We start from the raw sequence: 16,226 nt of genomic DNA, 5'->3' as shown, positions 1-16,226 counted from the left end.
GGGGTAGGGTCTTCGTCCGCAACACGGGCCTAACTCAGAAGGGTGGCGCGTATTATACCGGCACGTTGGCACCCTGTTTTTTGGGGCCTTATGAGGTTCTACGGGTGGCCAGTCCGGTGAATTTACTGGTCAAGCGCTTACAGTCCGGGTGGATGTTCCGGATTCATGCTAGCCAAATCGCCATCGAATAGGAGGCTCTGGTCGCTGCATATCTTTGGCGAGTTGGCTTCCCGCGCGCCGCAAGGCGGAGAGAACGAGGAAGAAGGCGGTTCCTGGCAGTTAGCTCAGGACTGTGCGTGAGGGGCGATGTCGGTGTCGGAGGGCGAGGCCGCTTGGTCGGTGGGTCCTGCAGAAGCAGTCGTTTGGAGACAGAACGCCGTGGGTTCGAAGATCTTAGTGTGGAGGGCCGGTGTTGTCCCGATGGCGATCGTCGTGTGGTCATTCGAGGGCTGAAAAGTAATTCCTTGGTTCTGCCTTGGATTCCGAGGGAGAATTACGTCAAGTCTGGTGTATGACGTAACATAAGAATTCTGAAAAGGAGCACGTTGGTGGCGCGTGTATCAGACTTGTGAGTGGCGTAAGCTTTGCTTCGGTACTGCAGTCTCCAGTTAGTGCACCGCTTGGGAGGAGAGCGCTGATATCGGCATTGGCAACTATTTACCTGCTTTAAAGTATATGACTGTTTTGGATCGAAGGTGGATTCAAGTGAAGGACCGAATTATTGCTTGTCTTGTAAAGAAACCTAAGTCGGCCCCAGCGTGTTAAACTCTGTTATCTACAGTTATAACGAGTAACTGACACTCTGGTAGTGTCCACGAGTGAACTTTGGAGGTGTTGTTGAGTGTTTGTAGTAAGGGAAAGATTGACTGTGGAGCTTTTCAGTCGGACGCTTACGAATCGTGTTAATTGCAGTTCACTTCTTATGGTGTTTTACGATTCTACTTGTCGCGGCGTGGCCGATAGTATTTTCATAATTAACTTTCCTGTGGCGCATGTGATCCTGAAGGAGAGCACAATGCACAACAACGCATAACCACGACGAAACCAAAATATATGTATTTTATATTTTTTAATGGATGTAATCACTGAGATTAAGAGTTCAAAAAATGTGTGTGAATTCTTATGGGACTTAACTGCTAAGGTCATCAGTCCCTAAGCTTACACACTATTTAAACTAAATTATCCTATGGACAAACACACACACCCATGCCCGATGGAGGACTCGAACCCCTGCCGGGACGAGCCGCACAGTCCATGACTGCAGCGCGGCAGATTAAGAGTTGGTTTGTGTGTTTTTTATTTGTTTTGAAAGGAAAAGACTACATAACTGGTTAATTATAAGATCAATGTTTAACTGTTATAATTCGTTGTGTGTAGTATGCATCAAATGTAGGGAGGTAAATGGTGTAGAGTGTTTAAAAGGAAGGAAAATATTTTGTGATACGGTGGGCATCGTAGAGTCTACGGGGTTTGAGTTTACGTTGATAGTAATCATATTTCATTTCATTTAAGTTGTTTTAATTATTTTGTGATCAATATTTTATTGCCTTTAGAGGTCACAGGTGATACCTACGAAAATTTTGGTATTGCCATGTGGCGTTAGAATCTTTTATTTAACCTTGCGTTATGCAATTTGTATTTTTTTTCCTTGGCTTAAAAAGGGATTTTGAGTTTTAAGCGTTGTAAATTGATTCTGAGAGCTGTTCTTTGATCTGTTAAAACAATACTTCAGGAACTTTCGTTAACAAACTACATTGGCAATCTTGTTTTTCATGAAAATGATTAACCACTTACTATTTTAAAATCAAGTTAATAAAGTTGTAAAATTTTAAGGGTATAAAAAAGACTTTTACTAGAGAAACGGCGTCTGCCCGAACCCCCACAACTTTCACGTATTCAAAGCATTGGCCTTCGGGCGCTGTCTCATGTTTTCCCCGGTATCTATCCCAGCTAATGCCTGCGAGGCCATGCCAATATCTATTTCGGCTCCTATCTTAAATACGGTATGTGGTGTGTGAGAGCAATTCTGGGAATTGACCTTCGCAACGACGGCATCCTGAGGTCATGGAAAGAACATAATGCCAGTTATTATCAGTTTTCCGTACGGGAGGCTAGCACTTAGGAAAAACTGCGCTTCTTGCAAACGTGGGTATCTGGAGCGCAAGCGACTTTCAGACTGTAACCTTGGGCCCGTGTCACCTTGAGGCAACCAGTCGCAGCTCAGGTTTCTGGACATGCAACGATATACAAGTAGCCTCACAGGAGCATAAATACGGACGTAGTCACGCGAACTCTGTGTCGTCAAGACTCCTAGCAGGTACTTTCGAGGATAGTGGTAAACTGAATTGTGTTCGAAAATGTGCTGTTTCAAAATGTTTCTGAAAATGTGCCGTTTCATAGAAAGTATGTGTCTCTACAGAAACAATCTCCAGAAAAATACACCTACTACTAGAAACAGCCCAGAATTAAATGAAATGTACAGTTTTTGTAGACTGTCAAAGCATCTGAAGACGAGGCCCTAGGTCTCGAAAATTCGTCGTGCATTTTAATAAAGCAACAGTTGGGGCCAAAGGCGATAGTTCTTTATTATTACGAGTGGTAAAACAGTTGCCACTATTCACGGTTTAGTTTTTTCGAAGTTTTACATTGTCTATTGTTTAAGCGTAATCTGTCTGATATACGTACACTTCAAACACGAATTCAGAAGGACATGCATCAGGCCTGTAATTTACGATATGCCCTATCTGTTCATTATGTAAGAGCACATTTGATCTCCTTCGTACACCGCGTAACTTGTGGTGAATTCTTTATCTTCGTCAATAAATTATTCCTTCAGCTAAAGAGCAACTACAATAAATATGCGACAGCACTGAAATTCAAGTTAGCTGAATACCTTCATGGTGAATGGCATATGTGAGTCACAAAACACAACTCCTTGACAATGGTGTCAATATAGTAGACGTCATATTCCGAAACTCGAAGGGGATAACTCGGCCAATAAATGCCATACGATCATTTCATTTCATTTCCCAGATGTCAATATGTTTTGGAGGAAGCACGGTGAGTGGCGATCGATTGCTGAACACTGTTTTCTTATGGGACATTCCACGTACGAGGTAACATAGAACAATTAATAAGCACATTGTAGTAAGTTACCTGAAAAACGAGAAGTTGCTATTTTATTCTGTTCTCTTCACTTTTATGTTCTTCGACACCATGTCTTGTTTCCTTTTCACTCTGCTTTTCACTATGTCTAAATTCCTGACTTTGTCCCTTTGTCCTTCCTTCCTTCCATTTCTCTCTCTCTCTTTCTCTCAGTCTCTCTTTCACGTTTTTCCTAATGCATTTTTCTCTCTGTGTCATCGTATTTGTGCAATGGCGAGGAAGAAAAATGGATCAGTGGTGATCTAGTACATGAAAAAGGAACTAAAGCAGAGATTTCTATCTATAGCATCCAGCGCAGATACTTAGATGACTGCAGTTGCTGGAAAGCATAATACGTCAAACATTGGTCTAGTACATATGGAAACAACGATAAAAGTACAGATTAATCTGCAATTCTCCTCTAACTGTAAAGACATCATTGTCAGGCATCATCACGGCAATTTGGTAACTCAGAAAACATGATAAAAAAACTCTCGTTGACAAGCATTGTTTCAGAAGTATATGTTGGTCTGTCGTGAATATTACGTGTGGTCATTATTTTCCGGTAATTATCATGCTAACCAACTATTTCGTTTACTGAAGAAGAAAGTTATTATTACTGTCTGCTTGGAGCTGTTATCACTCCACGCAACTAAATAAAAGCTGTTTGTTTTTATGCCACACGCTTTCCGCTACCTTTCATTTGCGAAGCATCATCAGTAGTCTTTTATACACTACTGGCCATTAAAATTGCTACACCACGAAGATGACGTGCTACAAACGCGAAATTTAGCCGACAGGAAGAAGATGCTGTGATATGCAAATGATTAGCTTTTCAGAGCATTCACACAAGGTTGGCGCCGGTGGCGACACCTACAACGTGCTGACATGAGGAACGCTTCCAACTAATTTCTCATACACAAACAGCAGTTGACCGGCGCTGCCTGGTGAAACGTTGTTGTGATGCCTCGTGTAAGGAAGAGAAATGCGTACCATAACGTTTCCGACTTTCACAAATGTCAGATTGTACCCTATCACGATTGCGGTTTATCGTATCGTGACATTGCTGCTCGCGTTGGTCGAGATCCAATGACTGTTAGCAGAATATGGAATCGGTGGGTTCAGGAGGGTAATACCGAACGCCGTGATGGATCCTAACGGCCTCGTATCACTAGCAGTCGAGATGAGAGGCATCTTATCTGCATGGCTGTAACGGATCGTGCAGCCACGTCTCGATCCCTGAGTCAACAGATGCGGACGTTTGCAAGACAACAACCATCTGCACGAACAGTTGGACGACGTTTGCAGCAGCATGGACAATCAGCTCGGAGACCATGGCTGCGGTTACCCTTGACGCTACATCACAGACAGGAGCACCTGCGATGGTGTACTCAACGATGAACCTGGGTGCACGAATGGCAAAAAGTCATTTTTTCGGATGAATCCAGGTTCTGTTTGCAGCATCATGATGGTCGCATCAGTGTTTGATGACATCACGGTGAAGGCACATTGGAAGCGTGTATTCGTCATCGCCATACTGGCGTATCACCCGGCGTAATGGTATGGGGTGCCATTGGTTACACGTCTCGGTCACCTATTGTTAGCATTGGCGGCACTTTGAACAGTGGACGTGGCTCTACCCTTCATTCGATCCCTGCGAAACCCTACATTTCAGCAGGATAATGCACGACCGCATGTTGTAGGTCCTATACGGGCCTTTCTGGATACAGAAAATGTTTGACTTCTGCCCTGGCCAGCACATTCTCCAGATCTCTCACCAATTGAAAATGTCTGGTCAATGGTGGCCGAGAAACTGGCTCGTCACAGTAGGCCAGTCACTACTCTTGATGCACTGTGGTATCGTGTTGAAGCTGCATGGGCCGCTGTACCTGTACACGCCATCCAAGCTCTGTTTGACTCAATGCCCAGGCGTATCAAGGCCGCTATTACGGCCAGAGGTGGTTGTTCTGGGTACTGATTTCTCAGGATGTATGCACCCAAATTGCGTGAAAATGTAATCAAATGTTAGTTATAGTATAATGTATTTGTCCAATGAATACCCGTTAACATCTGCACTTCTGCTTAGTGTAGCAATTTCAATGGCCAGTAGTGTACATGTTCTGTTTATGTATATAATAAAGGAGGCATATGTTACTGTATTACAGTTTTGTTGAGATTCTCTCATTCTTAGGTAGGAAACAAATTATTGGAGCTCAAGGTTCTTTAAGTTAAATAACTGTTTGTACAAGAGTCGTTCAGTAAGTAATGCTACTGAGTTTTTTTTTCCAGGTTGGTTATATCCAGGATTCCGATATTATTCTCTCCATTTTTGGCTACAAAATCCTGTTTTCCATCATAATCTCCGTCCAACGCGACGGCATTTTGTCACTTTACTGGGAAATGGTACTACTCTACTGGGCCACATTGAAGCCAACGCCTTGTTAAATCAATAACCTCCCCACCCTCCATATACTGCTTCCCACGAAGTACATTCTTATTGGGCCAAACAGATGGAAGCCGGAAGGTGCGAGATAGGGATGTAGGGTGGATGAGGAAGAACAGTCGAATGAAGTTTTGTGAGCTCTTTTTGGGTGTGCACACGTATTTGAGGCATTGCTTTATTATGGAGAAGGAGAAGTTTGTTTGCATTGTTTTTTGGCGACGAGCACTCTCAAATAATTTCTTCAACTTCCTGAGGGTAGCGCAGTACACTTCAGATATGACCGTTGTACCATGCGGGAGGATATCAAACAGAATAAACCCTTCAGAGTCCCAGAAGACCGCCGGCGTCACTTTTCCGGCTGAGGAAGAGGCTTTGATTTACTTATTCATTTATTTTTGAGGGAGAGGTGGTGTAGTGCCACTGCATGGATTGGCTTCATGGATTTCCGGTTAGAAGTGAAGAAAACATGTTTGACCGCCTGTGACGATATTCGACAAAAAAGTTGTTAGGATTAAGCTCGTAACGTGCAAGCAGTTCCATAAAGATGTTCCTTCGTTGCTCTTTATCGTCCTCTTCTTCTTTTAGGCGGCGAGGAATCAAGTAGAAGCACACTTTTGTGTACCCCAACGGCTGGGCGAATGTGTCAGAGCTACCAACAGACACGTCCAGTTGTGCAGTGATTGTCTGACTGTGATCAGTCTGTCACCTCGAATGAGAGTGTCCATACGTTTCATCTTTTCAGTACTCTCAGCTGTGTGCGACCGGCAGGCACCGACAGGATTGTACGACCTTACTTATTGAACATCCCTCGAACCTTCTTACGATTTTTGGACATCTTATTACCACATAGTGGACCTCATTTTCCTGCGATTACAGGATGTCCCATTTTCAGAGTCTGAAAAACCATTTCACTTAACACTTCAATTTCACTTTGTGCTTTTTAAAGACTTTTAATTCTACGTGTTCACTGTTTGTAGTGTTGCCAACAGTCACTGTGTGTTTTCCGATCGTCTTTTGTTGGCATTATGGAGACCAATATTAATTTGTTATATATGTACTTCTGTTGAGCGTATGTGCTGAGGAATGCTCTGAGACGAAGGCAAATTTGAGTGGAAGAAATCCCTCACTAAGCACAACAGCTCATGAACCTACATATCAAAGTTTTATTGAGTTGCATAGACTGACCTCATCTCCAAGAAGATAATAATAATAATAATAAGTAGATCCCAAATAATAAGTAGATCCTAAATTGATACAGTTCCTAAACATAGTAATGAAAAATTGGAAAACCACACTTAATATCCAAACAAATTCAAATAATATCACATCACAGCCAATACAGATTAAGCGTGGAATATACCAAGGAGACTCATTAAGTCCTTTCTGGTTCTGCCTTGCTCTGAACCCACTATCCAACATGCTAAATAATACAAATTATGGATACAATATTACTGGAACATATCAACACAAAATCACACATTTGCTACACATGGATGATCTAAAACTACTGTTGTTGTTGTGGTCTTCAGTCCTGAGACTGGTTTGATGCAGCTCTCCATGCTACTCTATCCTGTGCAAGCTTCTTCATCTCCCAGTACCTACTGCAACCTACATCCTTCTGAATCTGCTTAGTGTATTCATCTCTTGGTCTCCCCCTACGATTTTTACCCTCCACGCTGCCCTCCAATACTAAATTGGTGATCCCTTGATGCCTCAGAACATGTCCTACCAACCGATCCCTTCTTCTGGTCAAGTTGTGCCACAAACTCCTCTTCTCCCCAGTCCTATTCAGTACCTCCTCATTAGTCATGTGATCTACCCATCTAATCTTTAGCATTCATCTTTAGCACCACATTTCGAAAGCTTCTATTCTCTTCTTGTCCAAACTATTTACCGTCCATGTTTCACTTCCATACATGGCTACACTCCATACAAATACTTTCAGAAATGACTTCCTGACACTTAAATCTATATTCGATGTTAACAAATTTCTCTTCTTCAGAAACGCTTTCCTTGCAATTGCCAGTCTACATTTTATATCCTCTCTACTTCTACCATCATCAGTTATTTTGCTCCCCAAATAGCAAAACTCCTTTACTACTTAAAGTATCTCATTTCCTAATCTAATACCCTCAACATCACCCGACTTAATTCGACTACATTCCATTATCCTCGTTTTGCTTTTGTTGATGTTCATCTTATATCCTCCCTTCAAGACACCATCCATTCCGTTCAACTGCTCTTCCAAGTCCTTTGCTGTCTCTGACAGAATTACAATGTCATCGGCGAACCTCAAGGTTTTTATTTCTTCCCCATGCATTTTAATACCTATTCCGAATTTTTCTTTTGTTTCCTTTACTGCTTGCTCAATATACAGATTGAATAACATCGGGGAGAGGCTACAACCCTTACTCCCTTCCCAACCACTGCTTCCCTTTCATGTCCCTCGACTCTTATAACTGCCATCTGGTTTCTGTACAAATTGTAAATAGCCTTTCGCTCCCTGTATTTTACCCCTGCCATCTTTAGAATTTGAAAGAGAGTATTCCAGTCAACATTGTCAAAAGCTTTCTCTAAATCTACCTATGCTAGAAACGTAGGTTTGCCTTTCCTTAATCTTTCTTCTAAGATAAGTCGTAAGGTCAGTATTGCCTCACGTGTTCCAGTATTTCTACGGAATCCAAACTGATCTTCCCCGAGGTCGGCTTCTACTAGTTTTTCCATTCGTCTGTAAAGAATTCGTGTTAGTATTTTGCAGCTGTGGCTTATTAAACTGATTGTACGGTAATTCTCACATCTGTCAACACCTGCTTTCTTTGGGATTGGAATTATTATATTCTTCTTGAATTCTGAGGGTATTTCGCCTGTTTCATACATCTTGCTCACCAGGTGGTAGAATTTTGTCAGGACTGGCTCTCCCAAGGCCGTCAGTAGTTCCAATGGAATGTTGTCTACTCCGGGGGCCTTGTTTCGACTCAGGTCTTTCAGTGCTCTGTCAAACTCTTCACGCAGTATCGTATCTCCCATTTCATCTTCATCTACATCCTCTTCCATTTCCATAATATTGTCCTCAAGTACATCGCCCTTGTATAGACCCTCTGTATACTCCTTCCACCTTTCTGCTTTCCCTTCTTTGCTTAGAACTGGGTTTCCATCTGAGCTCTTGATATTCATACAAGTGGTTCTCTTTTCTCCAAAGGTCTCTTTAATTTTCCTGTAGGCAGAATCTATCTTACCCCTAGTGAGATAAGCCTCTACATCCTTACATTTGTCCTCTAGCCATCCCTGCTTAGCCATTTTGAACTTTCTGTCGATCTCATTTTTGAGACGTTTGTATTCCTTTTTGCCTGCTTCATTTACTGCATTTTTATATTTTCTCCTTTCATCAATTAAATTCAATATTTCTTCTGTTACCCAAGGATTTCTACTAGCCCTCGTCTTTTTACCTACTTGATCCTCTGCTGCCTTCACTACTTCATCCCTCAGAGCTACCCATTCTTCTTCTACTGTATTTATTTCTCCCATTCCTGTCAATTGTTCCCTTATGCTCTCCCTGAAACTCTGTACAACCTCTGGTTCTTTCAGTTTATCCAGGTCCCATCTCCTTAAATTCCCACCTTTTTGCAGTTTCTTCAGTTTTAATCTACAGGTCATAACCAATAGATTGTGGTCAGAGTTCACATCTGCCCCTGGAAATGTCTCACAATTTAAAACCTGGTTCCTAAATCTCTGTCTTACCATTATATAATCTATCTGATACCTTTTAGTCACCCATGACTATTAAATTTTCGTCTCCCTTCACTATCTGAATAATTTCTTTTATTTCATCATACATTTCTTCAATTTCTTCGTCATCTGCAGAGCTAGTTGGCATATAAACTTGTACTACTGTAGTAGGTGTGGGCTTCGTATCTATCTTGGCCACAATAATGCGTTCACTAAGCTGTTTGTAGTAGCTTACCCGCGTTCCTATTTTCCTATTCATTATTAAACCTACTCCTGCATTACCCCTATTTGACTTTGTGTTTATAACCCTGTAGTCACCTGACCAGAAGTCTTGTTCCTCCTGCCACCGAACTTCACTAATTCCCACTATATCTAACTTTAACCTATCCATTTCCCTTTTCAAATTTTCTAACCTACCTGCCCGATTAAGGGACCTGACATTCCACGCTCCGATCCGTAGAGAGCCAGTTTTCTTTCTCCTGATAACGACATCCTCTTGAGTAGTCCCCGCCCGGAGATCCGAATGGGGGACTATTTTACCTCCGGAATATTTTACCCAAGAGGACGCCATCATCATTTAATCATACAGTAAAGCTGCATGCCCTCGGGAAAAATTACGGCCGTAGTTTCCCCTTGCTTTCAGCCGTTCGCAGTACCAGCACAGCAAGGCCGTTTTGGTTATTGTTACAAGGCCAGATCAGTCAATCATCCAGACTGTTGCCCTTGCAACTACTGAAAAGGCTGCTGCCCCTCTTCAGGAACCACACATTTGTCTGGCCTCTCAACAGATACCCCTCCGTTGTGGTTGTACCTACGGTACGGCTATCTGTATCGCTGAGGCACGCAAGCCTCCCCACCAACGGCAAGGTCCATGGTTCATAACTACTGGCAGCAACAAATCAACAACTCAACCAATTACTAAAGATAACAGAAGTATTCAGCAATGATATAAATATGGCTTTTGGAACAGACAAATGTAAGAAAAATAGCATAGTCAAGGGAAAACACACCAAACAAGAAGATTACAAATTGGATAACCACAGCGACTGCATAGAAGCGATGGAAAAAACAGATGCCTATAAATATCTAGGATACAGAAAAAAATAGGACTAGATAATACAAATATTAAAGAAAAACTAAAAGAAAAATATAGACAAAGACTAACAAAAATGCTGAAAACAGAATTGACAGCAAGAAACAAGACAAAAGCTATAAATACTTATGCTATACCAATATTGACCTACTCATTTGAAGTAGTGAAATGGAGTAACACAGACCTAGAAGCACTCAATACACTTACACGATCACAATGCCACAAATATAGAATACATCACATACATTCAGCAACAGAAAGATTCACATTAAGCAGAATGGAAGGAGGAAAGGGATTTGTCGACATAAAAAAACCTACATTATGGACAGGTAGACAATTTAAGAAAATTCTTTATAGAACGAGCAGAAACTAGCAAAATACACAAAGCAATCACTCATATAAATACATCGGCTACACCACTGCAATTTCATAACCACTTCTACAACCCTTTAGATCACATAACATCAACAGATACGAAGAAAGTAAATTGGAAAAAGAAAATACTACATGGCAAGCATCCGTATCATCTAACCAGGCCACACATCGATCAAGACGCATTCAACACATGGCTAAGAAATGGCAATATATACAGTGAGACGGAAGGATTCATGATTGCAATACAGGATCAAACAATAAACACCAGATATTACAGCAAGCATATTATTAAAGATCACAATACCACAAGAGATAAATGCAGACTTTCCAAACAACAAATGGAAACAGTAGATCACATCACAAGCGGATGTACAATACTAGCAAATACAGAATACCCCAGAAGACATGGCAATGTAGCAAAAATAATACATCAACAACTTGCCATACAACATAAACTAATAAAACAACACGTTCCCACATACAAGTATGCACCACAAAATGTACTGGAGAATGATGAATACAAATTATACTGGAACAGAACCATTATAACAGATAAAACAACACCACATAACAAACCTGGCATTATACTCACCAATAAAAAGAAGAAATTAACACAACTAATCGAAATATCCATACCCAATACAACAAATATACAGAAGAAAACAGGAGAAAAAATTGAAAAATACATCCAACTGGCTGAGGAAGTCAAGGATATGTGGCATCAGGATAAAGTTGACATTATACCAATTATACTATCAACTACACAATATCCACCAGTAGATTAACGCAATACAGCTACATCCAAACGTATATATACAACTACAGAAATCTGTAATTATTGATACATGTTCAATTAACCGAAAGTTCCTAAATGCAATGTAACATATACCGGACAGTTAAAAGGAAGTCTCGCTTGATCAAGGTCCGCGTCACTTTCCATTTTTAACCAGACATAACGTCTGAGAAAGGAATGTAATAATAATAATCACAATAATTAGTGCGTGGGTAATATTTCTCTGCCTATACGTTTAGTCTTTCACTGCTGGAGACATTGTCAGAGACTCTAAAATCTCAAAAAGCTGTTACGGTCTCAAAACAGCTCAGCAAAGTGAACTGTTTATACGCACCCTCTATGTGGAAGAAGAAACAACCAGAGATATATGTTTTGGACTACGACCTATTATCCATAACAGTAACATCACTAAAACCGCGAATGCTGGCCGAAAAATTACGTTGTTTGATAAAAATGAAAGTAAATTGTACCTACATAAGACAGGCCTGCACAGTATATCCATACATTTGCATCAGCATGAGTCACAGGGTGTGTAAACACTACGCCACAGGCCGTGCATTATGATCAGGTTTATATTATATTTATTGAGGGTGAAAGGAAAACGTAGACAATACCCATGGTTTTCAACAGAGGTTGAAAACGGTCGCAGTTAGACACCGTACGCATGAGTATCCTTGAACTTAATGCCTTAATAACCGAATTATAGTTAAATCTATTGATTCGTAATATAAAACTTTAGCTGAGGCGACCTTTTTTGTAACAAATTACATAATGACGTTTTCGTTTGAAACTAGACCACGCATGAGGTGTGAGCAATCTTTTAGAGGTAACATATTGTACATATAAAAAACAAACATAACGACATGTGATCGAAGTAACTCATGCATACATTATTACGGAAGATATTCGGTGTGGAAGATGAGTAGAGATGAAAACCTTAGTTGAGAACAGAACTAGTGGAGGAAAGCAGGAGATTAATCGTAAAATATCTTTAAGTTTTTTATAATTTTTCTGCATATGTTCTGTTCGTCAAGATCACAGAGGACTTGCAAAGACCAAACATGAGGCTTTATGTTGAGATAGAGCAAGAACCAATAAAGAAGAATAGAAACTACATGTAGGAAACAACTACAAACGACTGTTAACCTTATAAATGAGTTATGTGCTAAATATTTGACATTAAGCTAGTAAAGGAGAAAAAGTTCAGGAAAGGTTTGAAATTATGCTTATAGTTTGTTGGAAGTGGCTAAGTGCTCTCGTTATGGACACTGGATGATTATAATCTGGGGAATCTGTCCTACATTTCAAGAATAGCTATTTTTTCACTTATCATAGTATGTATGATATCATAGCTCTTTGTGCAGTGACACAAATTTGCAGGTACATTCCGTGATATTTGTAGATACCGTATTCAAAGTATATTACTAATAGAGTTAGTAGCAACGAATAGTAAATTACAATATCTAGCCTGATGCCGAAGTTACACTGCGTGTCATTTTAAATTGTATGTCTATGATATCATATCAACTGAACTATGTGTCGTACAATGACAAAATATTTCACGTACGTTCAACAGTATATCTGTATACTGTCTGCAGACTGTGCTGTGAATACCGTTGGTAGTACGGTTTACTGCACGAACAGCGACAATATAGTATGAGAAACTTCTTCCCTTTCATCATTTTGTGTCAGTTGTTGGCGAGAAAAAGTTACTCAAAGGTTTGAAATTATTGTAAAGTTTGATGGAAGTCGGTATGTGCTCATATACTCAAATACTGGATGAGTACAGACTGACTAGTTGCTCTTCGTCAGTTACACTGCCTTAAGCAAAACAAACAACTTCTGACAATATTACCTGTCTTACTCCGTTAAACTTTGGACATAAAACTATAATTCTCAGTGAGTAGACTGTCACAGTATTTAAAAAATTTTAATTTGGTGAATAATTACGCGAAAAATAGAAAATCATATTTTGTTGCTATGACAAATTGAATATTTTTAATCTGGAAGAGAGCATGCTATCTATTCTCGCTACTCGCCCCCCCCCCCCCCTCTCTCTCTCTCTCTCTCGGCGGTGCTTGTTCGTAGCATCAGTTATGTGGGGCACAAAAATATTCGCCTTCTTCCAATGTGGCCCAGGTAAGCTAAAAGCTTCGGCACCCCCAATCTCTACCATTTTGTACTCACCCTAAATCTTAGAGGTCCCACTGGCGGCTTGGCGTATGGCAGGTTGTAGAAGGCAAGGAAGCGGCGGCCACTGCTGGACTCTTTGTGGACGCCGCGCGCGGCACCCTGGCGGGTGCTCACCAACCGGGGATCTCCTTCCGCTGTCACTGAATCCGCCAGCAGCAGCAGCAGCAGCAACAGCAGCAGCGACGGCTGTGCCGGGGTGCAGCGTGCGTGCAGCGGCGCGGCCATGGTACGTCTGGCGGTGTCGCGTCGGCGGCCCGGCGCACCTAGCGGCAGACGCAGCTGCTGCCCCCTAACGTGCCTCTGAGTCGCGTTTTGCCAAGGACGCCTACGCACTGCTCAGTTTGACGTTGTAGTTTCAGCGACAATAATTATAATGAGGTCACTGACGTCATTCACCAATTTTCAGGATGCAATGCCACTTCTGATATCTGTTATAGCACGGCAACTATGTATGCTTCTTCTTAAACTGATTCTTCGTCGATTTCTTTTATATCGGCATTACAAAAACGTCGGTAAGGTGGTTTCGTAGGTCTCGTACCATACATTTTTCGGTACAAAATAAACGTGAAATAAAAATAGTTAGCACCAGCTTGATCTCCAGTACAGGTATCTCCTACAAGATGTGATCTGTGTTCGAATACAGTCAGAGGAGTTATAATAAAGTACTAACTATTATTTCGAAAAATTTCTATACAGAAAACAGACTACAATCGCATCGTCTCAGTGCCATTGCACGCTGCCAGAGAAAATAAACCAGCCTATTGATGAAATGGATTACCGTGTGGTAATTTGTTTGGCAGCAACAGAAATGTTGCAGCTAAAGAGGGCAAAGTGGAGACTCCCCTTTGTGAAGTTAGGATATTTGTTGGGAACATGTGAAGGTTCTTTGATGCTAGTAAAACATCGTTAGAGTTCTGTTATTTATTGTCAATGTTTAAAAGTCGTCGTCCTTCCGCACCAGCCTCAGCCGTTGCAGGTTCAGCTGCATGTTGGATTCTAGCTGACGTACTTGAGTAAGCACAGCGCTTGTGCGCCCAGGAGAAGATGTCAGCGACCCGGGTTACGCGGCGGACTGCCGGAGAGCAGGGGCCGCTGTTTCGGAGTGGCTACGGGAGTCAACACCGTCCCGTTTCAAGTTCTACGATGACTTTTGATGACCCATCCACGATGTACCTGCTGTCGGTAATCGTGTGACAGGTTAATCTCCTCCCTGTACCTGGTAGGTTTCAGCAGCCGAAGCCGCCTGAGTGTTGAACAGGAAGGTGGACCCCAAGAAGCGCTGTTGTTGGCTTCCTCGTTGAAGTTCAGCATTCGTAGCACTTCGCGATGTGCCCGAAGACAGTTTCTCCATCAGCTGAAGGACGGCCGTGAGCAGCACAACATTCATCAGGTGAAGGCCACCATCATGAGTACATATTCGACTAGTTCATACATACTTCTGGAGCATCTGTAACATAAATTAACTGTAATATCACGATCGTGCAATCGAGTGCTATTACTGTGAATTACATCGATCCCAATCATCAACTCGTGACGAAAACTGGAGAACTGGAGTGTTTAATAGGAGCTAGCTTGAGGTTATGAAGCAAGGCTCGGCTCGTAATGACCGAATGTGTCCTCCGTATTCTGCTACGTTCATTTAACAGGCTGTTAACTGCTGTGTCGGTCCCTCACTAAGTGCTCTTGCGAAAGAGATGCGGTTTCTTGCAACATGCTTTGACAGCTAACGAATATCCTTGTCTAGTTTCCTTCGAGTTTCTGTCGCAACCTTCTTTATGCTGAATGTGTGCCCTTATGCCGCAGACAGCGTCGTCCACATGACTCACTTGCGACGTACTGGCTTCCTTCCTGCTTCCTCCTGTCTCTGGTTTGACTTGAATTTGCCTCTGGCAATGTGAATGAGTTTTAGTACAATTTTTCTGATTTTTACCTCTTACTAATGTGTGCCGTAACACAGTTGTGTCGGGTCGATCGAGGTGATTTAAGCGCTGAACGATTCTTTATTATATATTTGGTGGTACTAAAGCTATCAAGTTCTGTGAGCCCAGTGTTTTCGAGTGTTAGAGTTACGTAGATCTCTGTGCTGACTGTCAGTGACAGTGCAAACCTGGCATCGGTGGACCTTCAGTAAGTTTAGCTATTTAAGACTCAGTTTGAGCTTTACTTTGTAGCTCCTGGCCTTTCGTATAGTCTTTAATCCGGCTCCATTTGGGTTTGTTTGGATTCTAGACTTTTGCTGGCACTTGGAACATATGGTTGACTTATGTTAGGCACATTGAAAGATAGTTTTAGGGTGGTCATTTGTCTATAATCCCTCTGATGACCGTTTGCATCTTATGTGTGGCCTTTTGATACGGACATGTACGTTTGCACTGATGTCAGGTATTTCGTTGTTGTATATATATTTTTGACCTTATTGGTGAAGTATGTTAATGGAAACATCGGACAGGAATGCGAAA

The 16,226-nt window shown here is 41.6% G+C and overlaps 1 protein-coding gene across 1 annotated transcript in view; it reads right to left on the bottom strand.

The window, feature by feature from the left end:
- The window catches only part of LOC126252836 (venom carboxylesterase-6-like), a 135,882-nt gene extending 121,885 nt beyond the window's left edge, over nt 1-13,997 (bottom strand). Inside the window, exon 1 of the mRNA XM_049953781.1 lies at nt 13,762-13,997. Within this exon, the coding sequence (XP_049809738.1) occupies nt 13,762-13,992 (231 nt within the window). The 5' untranslated portion in view covers nt 13,993-13,997. The remainder of the gene's footprint in view (nt 1-13,761) is intronic.
- Nucleotides 13,998-16,226: the final 2,229 nt, after the last annotated feature.

This window comes from Schistocerca nitens, chromosome 4 (assembly GCF_023898315.1).
Source record: "Schistocerca nitens isolate TAMUIC-IGC-003100 chromosome 4, iqSchNite1.1, whole genome shotgun sequence".
Classification (NCBI taxonomy): Eukaryota; Metazoa; Arthropoda; class Insecta; order Orthoptera; family Acrididae; genus Schistocerca; species Schistocerca nitens.
Note: the sequence above shows the minus strand (reverse complement) of the source record. Positions and strands in the feature narration are given on the sequence as shown.